At 33.3% G+C, this 13,323-nt stretch overlaps 1 protein-coding gene across 1 annotated transcript in view; it reads right to left on the bottom strand.

Moving 5' to 3' along the window:
* LOC145271137 (copper homeostasis protein cutC homolog) overlaps window positions 1–8,985 on the bottom strand; it is a 109,946-nt gene extending 100,961 nt beyond the window's left edge. Inside the window, exon 1 of the mRNA XM_080126676.1 lies at window positions 8,808–8,985. Within this exon, the coding sequence (XP_079982802.1) occupies window positions 8,808–8,859 (52 nt within the window). The 5' untranslated portion in view covers window positions 8,860–8,985. The remainder of the gene's footprint in view (window positions 1–8,807) is intronic.
* Window positions 8,986–13,323: the final 4,338 nt, after the last annotated feature.

Genomic DNA, 13,323 nt, shown 5'->3' with positions numbered 1-13,323 from the left:
TGAATTACGCCGCCATCTTTGTTCAACAGAATGTCTCAAAACTTAACAGATACAATTACCGATTCTGTGCTACACTCCTGATTCTGATTCTTTATTAATTTCTATATTTGTAGAGAATGATCTATCGATTTTAACTTTACTGGTATTTTAAAAATATTATTTTAAAATCAATAAATAATTATTCCAATATTTTTCTGATTCCGATACAATTACTGATTCCGTACTAAATTCACGATTCTGATACAATTACTGATTCTGATTCTTTATAAATCTCTAAACATTTAACTACACAGACATCCAAAAGAAAGTCCGCACTTGTAATTTTTTCAAAAACTTCAAATTTAAGCTAAACTTAATGTAAATGTTTAAACAAGGCCTTCGACAAGGTATGGCATAAGGGTCTACTTCACAAGATTTCCAGCTACGGTATAACTGGAAATGTTTTCTCAATCATTAAATCATTTCTCTCCGATAGGCTCATAAGAGTAGTGGTAGATGGACAAAAATCGGAGGCCTGCAATATAAATGCTGGAGTCCCTCAGGGGTCAATCCTGGGTCCAACTCTCTTCCTGATCTACATCAATGACTTCCCTAAACACATACTTAAATCATTCGTTGACATCTATGCTGATGACACGACCATCTACGGCAACACATCAAAGGCTGTAAATGACAAAGTTCTCTCTGATTCTCTCTCCTCTGATCTCGAGCGCGTGGTTCAGTGGGGGAAGATGTGGCTGGTTACCTTTAATGCATCCAAAACCAAACTCCTATCCTTACATCATCAACGCTCTGATCCCCAGCTGGCATCAATTGTGATGGATGGCTCTCGTCTGGGTGAGGCCCCATGTTTTGACAAGCTTCTGGGTTTGACCTTTACTCCTGATCTGAAATGGAACACGTACATCAAGTCTGTTGCCAAGGTCGCTGGAAAGATGGTGGGATCCTTCTACCGCTCCAGAAGATATCTCACTACTGATGCAATTCTCTATCTATATAAAAGCCAAGTACGTCCAAGGATGGAATACTGTTGCCATATCTGAACAGGAGCTGCTAAAAACAGCCTATCCTGCCTTGACAAAGTACAAAATAGACTTTGTGGCTTAGTGGGGGATGCCCTTTTCTCTACCCTGCAACCTCTCTCCCACAGAAGAGACGTTGCGAGCCTATCCTTGTTTTATCATTATTTCCATGGCAGGTGCTCGTCTGAATTCCAATCTCTGGTCCCCCCTCGCCAATCTTTCACGAAAAACACCTGTCTAGCTGAATCTACTGTCAAAAGTTTCCCCCACTCCCTATCTGTGCCTAAATCAAAACGCGGATTCCATGAACAAAGCTTCTTTCTTAGAACTGCACACCTGTGGAACTCTGTTCCGTCTGCCTGCTTCCCACCGGACTACAACTTGGATGTCTTCAAGTCCAACGTTAACAAATTCCTAATGAACCGCCCCCTTAAGTAAACACTTCATCAAATCTCCACACTAACGTAATGTACTTGCAATAACCCTTATCCCTGAGTGGCTTCCGGGCCTTGATAAGTGGTGATCACTGTGTAAAAAAAAAAAAATAAAAATCTATACCTCATTTGATTGGCCTTTTATTCTTCTATAATTTTAGCTGTTCATATTTGACTTTGAATTTAAATATTCTAGTGTTCATGTCAATTTAAAAAAATAACTTCAAATCGAACAGGCAAAAAAAAAATCCGCAACAACAAATTCGCTTAAAACCAGCTTAAATTATCGCCCCTAAATCAGTTTAAAATATCCACCAACAGGCAATAAAGCATCTCTAATCGTAATTGTTGTTGTTGTTCCAGGTTATACAACGTAACATTTAGTCCATATACCACGACTTTCTCTTAGTGATCGTCAGGAGCTCATTAATCTCCACATTTGTGGTTTATCCAAGCCAGAAATCGGCCGCAGTTTGAAATGTGATGAGAAAATGGTACGAAAGACTGTGCAAAAGCACCAAAACACTGGCAGTGTTCGTGATGCTCCTAAACCTGGTCGTACTAGAGTTACTTCTATCAGGGAAGGCAATGCTATCAAGATCTGCAGCCTTAGAAACAGATTTACTGGTATTTTAAAATCGATAACTATTTATTATTTTATCATTTACTAGCAATGGAAGATTTTGGTTTAAACCTTTACTCCTGATCTTAAATGGAACACATACATTAAATCCGTTGCCAAGGCCGCTGGAAAAATGGTGGGATCCTTCTATCGATCCAGTAGATATCTCACTGTTGATGTAATTCTCTATCTATATAAGAGCCAGGTACGTCCAAGGATGGAGTACTGTTGCCACATCTGGGCAGGAGCTGCTAGAAAGTACTTACCCTGATAGAGTTCAAAATAGACTTCGTAGCCTCGTAGGAGATGTCCTTTTCTCTTTCTTGCAACATCTTTCTCACAGAAGAGATGTTGCGAGTTTGTCTCTGTTTTATCATTATTTTCACGGCAAGTTCTCGACTGAGCTCCAATCTATGGTCCCCCACCCTCGCCAAACTTTCACAAGAAACACCCGTCTAACAGAAAACACTATCAATAATTCCCCCCACTCTTTATCTGTGCCTAAGCCTAAACATAGATTCCATGAACAAAGTTCCTTTCTTAGAACTGCAAGCCTGTGGAATTGTCTTCCGTTTTCCTGCTTTCCAGCTGACTACAATCTGGTTGTCTTCAAGTCTAACGTAAACAAGTTCTTGATGAGCCGTTCCACTTAAGTCAACAAATTTACCGAATTTCTATTACTAACGATTATTATATTGTCCAATTGACTACTGTACACTCCCTAACCCTTATCCTCGAGTGGCTTCTTGGCCTTGATAAGCAAAAAAAAAAAAAAAAAAATGACAATGAAAAAAATTGCTTTGGCACCCCCCGCAAAAAAACTGAATTTGTCATATTTCGGGGTTCGTTTTGTTTATGAAATTGTTAGGTGAAAGTACAGATGGGCTCATAAAAAAATTTACTGTCCCCCCCCCCACATCCCGATAAAAAAATTAATTTGATTTATCCTTATTTTATGTTTCAAATGTAATTCTTTCTCCCCGTCAAAAAAAAAAAATTTGAATTCGTCACCTTTTGCCGCCCCGCCCCCTCAACCAGCAAACTTGAAAACATGCTGGAGATGACACGTCTCGTTGAACGCTAGGTGGCCAAAAAGTGGGTGCTCATTTTATGTTAGATTTATATAGGTAAGTGATCCCCCTTTATCAAGTGTTAAATTTTATGTTTATTTCAAAATTTCTTCTTTTATTGGAAAGTATTAGTCAAAAATAAGTAGATCTTTTTTTTTTAGGAGCTTAAACGACGCTGAGTCACGTCGTAAAAAAGTGATATATAAAACTTTGGTGAGTAAATTAATTATTTACTTTTTAATAGACATTTCAAAATGGGTGGGGGCGTGAATTTAAAAAAAAACGTTGTCAAAAAGACAAATATATAACAAATAAATGTTATCAAAGGCAAGATAAGTTACTTTTCTACCAAACTGGATAATTTTCTAGCGTTTTTATTTAATGTAACATGTTTATTCAGTTCGAAAAACATTTGAATATATTATTTATTGATCTTTTATCTTCAATTTGTGATATATAAAACTTTGGTGAGTAAATTAATTATTTACTTTTTAATAGACATTTCAAAATGGGGGGGGGGCGTGAATAAAAAAAAAAACGTTTGTCTAAAATATTATATTCGGTTTATTGGAAATAGCATAAAATCTCACATTGACCCTAAAAATATCGTAAAAATTGTTACTTTTCTACCTAACTGGATAATTTTCTGGTGTTTTTATTTAATGTAACATGTTTATTCACTTCGAAAAATATACAGTGTTTACTGATGTATTGGAAAATTTTAAATGGCGCCCGAGTCTCTCTTTGACATGGTAAGTTTGGGAAAAGGAGTTAAAAAATAAAAACCTATACAAAATACTGTTAAAAACCCACCGAATATTTGTCAGCCTATGCGAGTTTCTAACAGTATTTTGTATAGGTTTTTATTTTAACCCATTTTCCCAAACTTTCCGTGTCCAGCAGAGAGTCTGGCGTCATTATAAATTTTATTATTTATAACACCTTTTCCCAAACTTACCGTGTTAAAGAGAGAGTCGGGCGCCATTTTGAATTTTCCAATACATCGGTAAACACTGTCTGTTTTTCGAGCTGAATAAACATGTTACCTTGAATAAAAACACTAAAAACATGTCCAGTTGGGTAGAAAAGTAACTGAGTCACGTCGTAAAATTTTACCAAAAATTTTATTTTTTTCGTCCAGCCGACAGGACCGCAGAAAACCTTTGTCACCACAGGGGTGCGGGTTTGTTACTTTACCCATAGATATGAAAAAGTTGTCAAAAAAAACAAACAAATATATAACAAATAAATGTCATCAAATGCAAGATAGGTTGCTTTTCTACCTAACTGGACAAGTTTTTAGTGTTTTTATTTAATGTAACATGTTTATTCGATTGGAAAATCATACAGTGTTTATCTATATATTTGAAAAAGACAAATGGCTGCTAGCTCGTTGTTGAATACCTCAAGTTTGGGAAAATGAGTTCAAACTAAAAAACTATACAAAATACTGTTAGAAACTCGCTCAATATATGTTACCGTGACATAGGCTGACATATATTAAGTGAGTTTCTACAAGTATTTTGTATAATCTTTTAGTTTGAACTCATTTTCCTGAACTTGACGTATGCAACAGAGACCTCGCCACCATTTGTCTTTTTCAAATATATTGATAAACATTGAATGATTAATGTTACATTAAATAAAAACACTAAAAGATTATCCAACTTATCAGTTAGGTAGAAAAGTAACTTATCTTGCCTTTGGTAACATTTATTTGTTATATATTTGTTTTTTCTTGAACCAAATTTCCCTATTGTAATTGAACTGAAAATAAGCCTGGTCGTAATAAATGTTACCAAAGGCAAGATTAAGTTACTTTTCTATCTAATTGGATATATTTTTATAGTGTTTTTATTTAATGTAACATGTTTATTCGGCTCGAAAAACACACAGTGTTTACCGATGTATTGGAAAATTTAAAATGGCGCCAAACTCTCTGCTGAACTCGGTAAGTTTGGGAAAATGACTTAAAAATAAAAAATATATACAAAATACTGTTAAGAACCCATCGAATATATGTCATTCTTTAGATGAGTGCTGCTTACTTGTATTGATTGGACTATTGTTCTCATCTTGAGTGTTATTTGTGCAACCCTTCAGTCGATGTAGCCTTCGACCTTAGTCAGGCATGTTGATCGTCATCTTGAAAAATAAAAGATAAAAGTAGACGGTTTTGTATTGTTTGAGTTAATCTATCTTATGGCTAATGTTTCGTATTTCTGAAAAAAATGGTTGACAAAGGGGAGGCAATTTTAATAAAGATAACAGGATTATCTCCCTTCCATAGCCGAAATTTTAAGGATGTACAATGTTTTTTTGTCACGGTAACATATATTGAGCGAGTTTCTAACAGTATTTTCTATAGGTTTTTATTTTTAATCCATTTTCCCAAGCTTTCCATGTTCAGCAGAGAATCCGGCGCCATTTGAAATTTTCCAATACATCGGTAAACACTGTATGTCTTTTGAGCTGAATAAACATGTTACAATGAATAAAAACACTAAAAATTATCCAATTAGGTAGAAAACTAACTTATCTTGTCTTTAGTAACCTTTTTGGGTTTGTATTACTGTACACATAGATTCGAAAAAGTTGTCAAAAAACAAATATATAACAAATAAATGTTATCAAAGGCAAGATAAGTTACTTTTCTACCAAACTGGATATATTTTTCGTGTTTTTATTCAATGTAACATGTTTATTCAGCTCGAAAAATATACAGTGTTTACCGATGTATTGGAACATTCAAGATGGAGTCTGATTCTCTCTTTAACACGGTAAGTTTGGGAAAAGATGTTATGAATAAAAAAACGGATAAAATACTGTTAAAAACTCGCTCAATACATTTTACTGTGACATAGGTTGACATATATTCGGCGGGTTTTTAATAGTATTTTGTATAGCTTTTTATTTATAACACCTTTTTCCAAACTTACGGTGTTAAAGAGGGTGTTATGTTGTGGCAGGCAATGCCAAAGGTCTAAATGATTATTAGGGTTTGTATTACTGTACACATAGATTCGAAAAAGTTGTCAAAAAACAAATATACAACAAATAAATGTTATGAAAGGCAAGATAAGTTACTTTTCAACCAAACTGGATATGTTTTTTGTGTTTTTATTCAATGTAACATGTATATTCAGCTCAAAAAACATACGGTTTTTACCGATGTATTGGAAAATTCAAAATGGCGCCCGACTCACTCTTTGACATGGTAAGTTTGGGAAAAGAAGCTAAAAATAAAAAAGTTGACAAAATAATGGTAAAAATCCACCGAATATATTGTCAGCCTATGTCACAGTAACATATATTGAGCGAGTTTCTAAAAGTATTTTGTCTGTTTTTTATTTATAACTCATTTTCCCAAACTTACTGCCCTAAAGAGAGAGTCGGGCACCATTTTGAATTTTCCAATATATCGGTAGGTGTGTCAGAAATTTCGTGAAAAATATTGAATAATTCCACCCCTGTCTTTCCAAGCTTATAACTACTCGAAAAATGTCATTCAAGCCCTAATTTTTTTCCATTTAAAGGAGCAAAGACCAAGGTTTCACAAAAAACAAACAAAAAAACAACGTGTTTTTTTGTTAAAAAAAAGGTTTTAAACTTCAGACTTTACAGGTAAATTTCTACTTTTTTGTTTTAAATTTGAATATATTATTTATTGATCTTTTATCTTTAATTTGTGATATATAAAACTTTGGTGAGTAAATTAATTATTTACTTTTTAATAGACATTTCAAAATGGCGGGGGGGGCGTGAATTTAAAAAAAAACGTTGTCAAAAAACAAATATATAACAAATAAATATTATCAAAGGTGAGATAAGTTACTTTTCTACCTAACTGGATAATTTTCTAGTGTTTTTATTTAATGTAACATGTTTATTCAGTTCGAAAAACATACAGTGTTTACTGATGTATTGGAAAATTTTAAATGGCGCCTGAGTCTCTCTTTGAGATGGCAAGTTTGCGAAAAGGAGTTAAAAATAAAAATACAAAATACTGTTAAAAATTCACCGAATATTTGTCAGCCAATGACACGGTAACATATATTTAGCGAGTTTCTAACAGTATTTTGTATAGGTTTTTATTTTAACCCATTTTCCCAAACTTTCCGTGTTCAGCAAGATAAGTTACTTTTCTACCAAACTGGATATATTTTTCGTGTTTTTATTCAATGTAACATGTTTATTCAGATCGAAAAACATACAGTGTTTACTGATGTATTGGAAAATTCAAAATGGCGCCCGACTCTCTCTTTAACACGGTAAGTTTGGGAAAAGGTGTTATAAATAATAAACTAGACAAAATACTATTAAAAAAACACCGAATATATATCAACTTACGTCACGGTAACATATATTGAGCGAATTTCTAACAGTATTTTGTCTAGTTTATTATTTTTCCAATATATCGGTAAACACTGTATGTTTTTCGAGCTGAATAAACATGTTACATTGAATAAAAACCCTAAAAACATATCCAGTTGGGTAGAAAAGTGGGTTTATATTACTGTACACATAGATTCGAAAAAGTTGTCAAAAAACAAATGTATAACAAATAAATGTTATTAAAGGCAAGATAAATTACTTTTCTATTAAACTGGATATAATTTTCGTGTTTTTATTCAATTTAACATGTTTATTCAGCTCGAAAAGCATACAGTGTTTACCGATGTATTGGAAAATTCAAGATGGCGGCCGATTCTCTCTTTAACACGGTAAATTTGGAAAAAGGTGTAATAAAAACCGGTTAAAATACTGTTAAAACTCGCTCAATATATGTTACCATTACATAGGTTGACATATATTCGGCGGGTTTTTAATAGTATTTTGTATAGCTTTTTATTTATAACACCTTTTCCCAAACTTACGGTGTTAAAGAGGGTGTGAGACGCCATTTTGAATTTTCCAATACATCGGTAAACACTGTATGTTTTTTGAGCTGAATAAACATGTTACATTGAATAAAAACCCTAAAAACATATCCAGTTTGGTAGAAAATTAACTTATCTTGCCTTTGATAACATTTATTTGTTATATATTTGTTTTTTGACAACTTTTTCGAATCTATGTGTACAGTAATACAAACCCGAGATTTTTATGAACACGGTGTCAAAGTGAAAAAGGTCCCCTCTAAATTTTAGTCCGATTTGTTGAGGCTGGTGATCGTTTTACTTCTTCTGACAATCATTATGGTTCATCAAGAAAAAAAAATAGAATTAAAAATAAATAAATAAATAAACATTTGTGCCATTTGAAAAGTTTCTTTTTAAAAATGAAACTTTACGCGCACACACACACACACACACACACACACACACACACACACACACACATATATATATATATATATATATATATATATATATATATATATATATATATATATATATATATATATGAGTATCGGTTGAAGAGATATGGGTTTGAAACCGACGGTACCGATGGCTTATCTCATATAAACTTTATGTAAATAAAAAATATAAATAATAGGCTCTTATTTTCGGAAATTTTCCTTCTAATAGGGGACTCTGCTGGAATTCTTTTTTCCAAAAAAAAAAAAAACAATATATATATATATCTATATATATATATATATATATATATATATATATATATATATAAAAGTAAATAAATCGTGTTTTTAGTTCACCTCCTTTTTCTGCGTTGACTGCCGACTGTACACTTTCCACGCAAACTTCCATCGTTAAAAACAATATACATATACGGTACTTTTGCAGAATTTGACCTAAATCTTCGGGATTTTCCGTCAATTATTGTTCGGGCCAGAGCGTTGTTCAAATTGACATGTTTTCATTTTATTTTTGTTTGTTTTTGTTTTTTTGTACAAAAAATGTAACGGAAACGACTGGATGAGCCATATTAAAAAATAAATTAATTAATAAATAAAAATAATAATCTCGAAGAATTTGACCTGCATCCTCGGGATTTTCCGTCAATTATGGTTCGGGCTCGGCCGGCACTCACCGGATTAAGCCGAGCGTTGGTCAAATGTTGAAACACAAAATCGACATCTTTTTCAAAATTTTATTTATTTATTAATTTATTTATTTTGTATAAAAAATGTGTTTTTGTTTTTTTTTAATGAAGGGCCGGAAACGACTGTGCAAAAAAAAAAAAAAAATAAAAATAAAAAATAGGTTCTCTTGCAGAATTTCTCGGGATTTTCCGTCAATTATGGTTCGGGCTCGACCGGCAATCATTGGATTAAGCCGAGCGAAGTAAAAGACGCAGACGAATTTCAAAACAAACAAACCGAAAAAAAAAAAAAAATAGAAATACAATAAATAAAAAAAAAATAGCAATATATATATATATGTATTATTTTTTTTTTCAAGAAAAGTTGCATTTTTTTTATTTTTTATTTTTCAAGCAAAGAATGAATTTTTTTTACCGTAAATTGTTAGGTGAAAGTACAGTTTTTTTTTTGTTTTTTTTTCAAAAAAGCTTACATATTTTTTTTTTCATCATTCTTTTTTTTTTTTTGTATATAGTTGAATGATGAATGAGTTTTATAAAAACCGTAAAATGTTAGGTGAAAGTACAGAAAATTTTGTTATTTTTTTTTTTGTCAACAAATGTTTAAAAAAAAATAAACAGAAAAAATACTCTCCATCACCCAAGAAATTATTTTAAAAAATTACAAAAAAAAAAAAAAATGTCGATTTAGCGATTCAACATTTAAACAACGCTCGACTTAATACGGCGATCGCCGGTCGAGCGAGCACGAACCATAATTGACGGAACATCCCGAGGAGCCGGGTCAAATTCTGCAAGAGTACCATACACATTATATAATAAGCAATTTCTCTCACGTTCACCTGAGAACGTGGTAACCTCGACCTTAATAACTATTGATCTTGGCATTAAAAATTAAAATAGAGATTGCAGCCATTTAAAAAACATTTTTGGAAATCGGGCTGCTTATTAAAATAGAGTCAACAGATGATTTTTTTTTTTTTAATATGTCGTTTGAAGCAAAAACAATATGACGTACTTAACTGTCATGTCGAAAATAGTACTATATCCAAAAATTACACAAATTTATCAAATAGAAAATTATTAGTAGTTAAAAGTAATTTGATGCTGGTTAAAATAGAGTCGACAAAGCGATTTTTAAAATAAGTCGTTTTTAGCAAAAAAAAAAAAAAAATATTACGTACTTAATAGTCATTGTCATGGAAAGAGGAGTCAACTCTTTCAACTTTAATATCTTGGCAGCCAAATTTTCGACCCAAAACTGATTAAAAAGCTTGCTGCATGTCTGAATACGCTTTATATAAAATTTCAAATGTTTAGACCAAAAATTAGCTGACTAGTTTGCTAGAGACCGCAAACGTCAAATCTTTTCAACTTTGACCCTTTGGAAGCTAAATTTTGTGCAAAAAAAAAAAAAAAACGATTAAAAAGCTTGCCCTATGTCTGAATACACGTTATGTAAAATTTTAAATGTTTAAACCAAAAATTAGCTGACTTATTTGTAGAGACCGCAGAGATCAATTTTTTTTTTTATCTTTGACCCCAATTTTGACTCCTTAGCATTTGTTTTTGGGCTCAAATCAAATTATACAGTTAGATCCATGTCCAAGTAACCTATATCTGAAATTTCAAGTGTTTAGACACAAAATTGGCAGAGGACTTTGGTAGAGTTTTCAAAGGTCAAATCGTTAAACTTTGATTCCTTAACAGCAAAATTTCTGGCCGAAAACCGATTGGGGGGAGGGGGGCAGCAAAAACCGTCCTCTCATGACAAGTTCAGTTCTACGCATGCGCAAAAGACGTCAAGAATGATTGAAAGATTGAAAGACATGGTCTCTGAAAGAGATAAACATTATCTATATATATAAAAGCGTAAATGTGTGTATGTATGTGTGTTTGTTTGTATGTATGTATGTATGTGTGTTTGTATGTCTCGCAAAAACTTCCGACACGGGTCACGAATTTTTGCCAGATCGGTATCAGTTTAAACTTCCAACCTTCGCCCGACAAATATCGAAAAATTGGTCAAAAACGTTAATTTCTTCACCCTGAAATCAGCAGTTTTCTACAGGGGGGAGGAGGTCAGCAAAAACCGTCCTCTCATTACGAGTTCGGTTCTACGCATGTGCAAATGACATCGGAACCTGATTTAGTTTAAAGATTAAAAAAAAACGACCTAATTTCATGGTCGTCGTCTTAGCTGAGTTGCTTAGAGCGCTGCTTAATTATCTAAACGTTTTAGGTTCGAATCGTGGTGTGAGATGTCTTTTTTTTTTCGATTTTTTAAATTTTAATATTGAAGCAGGATTATTTAAGCCATTTTTCACATGTTTTTTTTTTGGGGGGGGGCAAACCAGTCACCTCTCAAGACTTGTTTAGAACAACGAACCATCTGAAACTAAACATGGCTTAAACTTCTAGAATTCTTATATGGATATAAATTTAAAATGTAACAGAATCAAATGTTAGCTCCAGGAATGAGACCTTTGATCTCATAAAATAAATAAAAAAGGGAGAAACTATTTTCTAAATGAGGGATTAAAAATACCACATGCGAACACACACTAAGGAGAAACCGTAACGAATACAGTTAGCAACAATAAAGGGAACTATGTCCTTTCATTAAATAGCCCTCGGATATAAATCCAACGCTTAATGATATCAAGGAAGGAGGCCCTCGAGCTTCTAAAACTAACGGCATTTATGACGAGAAAACGCTATCATTAAATAAAACAATCAGGAGATAAAAATATAAATAAAATACTGAAATAGTTATTAATATTAGAAATTAAACATAAAAATTAAAATACGCTTATCTCAAACACGCAGTCGTCTCCAGAGTGCAAACTGATTTGAAAAGACTTTTAGCTTTAATATCAGCGTCCCAAAAGACTTATTTATTTATTATTTTTTTTAATTAACCGTTTAAAAAAAACGTGATCCCTTTCTGAATTTTTGCGAGTGACGTTTAAGAAATTGCGATATAAGAGAACAGCGAGGGGGGGGTCTTCTGAAATTCAACTAGTGCCGTTATAAGTAAATTCAACATAAAATGAAAAAAAAAAACAGAAATTGAGGGGGGGGGGTCTGAAAGAGATATAAGATGGTTGAGTATGCTATCCTTAAGATCAACTTCGTAGATATAATAAACATTTATGACGAGAAAACGCTATCATTAAATAAAACAATCAGGAGATAAAAATATAAATTAAGTACTGAAATAGAATGTAGTTATTAATATTAGAAATTAAACAAAAAATTAAAATACACTTATCTCGAACACGCATTCGTCCCCAGAGTGCAAACTGATTTGAGAAGACTTTTAGCTTTAATAGAAACAGAATTAATGTCGTCTTTTCTAAGGTGACAACACTTAGGTGGTTTCATCCGTCAAGGCATGAACTCATCACTACCTGGAAGCTGGAAGAAAATTTCTAGCCAACTCAAAAGAACTAGGAAACAGGGTTTATCAATCTGGAGTATTGCTGTCACATTTGGGCTGGTGCATCTGCTGCTAGTCTCTCGCTCCTAAACAAGGTTCAAAAGAGAGTCTCCAATCTGATAGGCCCTGAACTGGCATCTAAGCTTCAGCCTCTGTCCCATCGACGAAACGTTGCAGCCCGCTGCCTGTTCTACAAGTATTTTAATGGTGAATGCTCTGACGAACTGCAGACATTTGTTGCGGCACGACGTAGACACCCTCGACAAACCCGACAGGCAGCTAAATCCCACCCCCACGCAGTAGAGATCCCTAGATGTAAAAGATCTTTCTACTCCAGTAGTTTCTTCCCTAGAACTGCTAGACTCTGGAATTCCATTCCAGGTCCCTGCTTCCCCAACTGTACTGACATGCAGAAGTTCAAGTGTAACGTGAACCGACATCTTGCTGCCCAAATAGTGCGTAATTTTGTCATTTTTGGATTGTTTTGACCCTTTTTACATCCCCCAAAGATCTGTAAATACCCTAAATACAAATGGATAAGATAACAGGGTGGTTATTTCAGTCTTCCAACTGTAAAAAGCCATACAGGAGTGTTCATAGGAGCCCGATGAGATATAATACCTGCATTTTGGGGATTATCCGTGATTTTTGGCTAATTTTTGGGTAAATTTGACCCATTTTGGACCCTTAAGATACCTTGAAAAGCCCTATATAGGTGGGATAGCCA

Source organism: Euprymna scolopes, chromosome 46 (genome assembly GCF_053919585.1).
Source record: "Euprymna scolopes isolate OS-2025 chromosome 46, ASM5391958v1, whole genome shotgun sequence".
In the NCBI taxonomy this organism is placed as follows: Eukaryota; Metazoa; Mollusca; class Cephalopoda; order Sepiida; family Sepiolidae; genus Euprymna; species Euprymna scolopes.
Note: the sequence above shows the minus strand (reverse complement) of the source record. Positions and strands in the feature narration are given on the sequence as shown.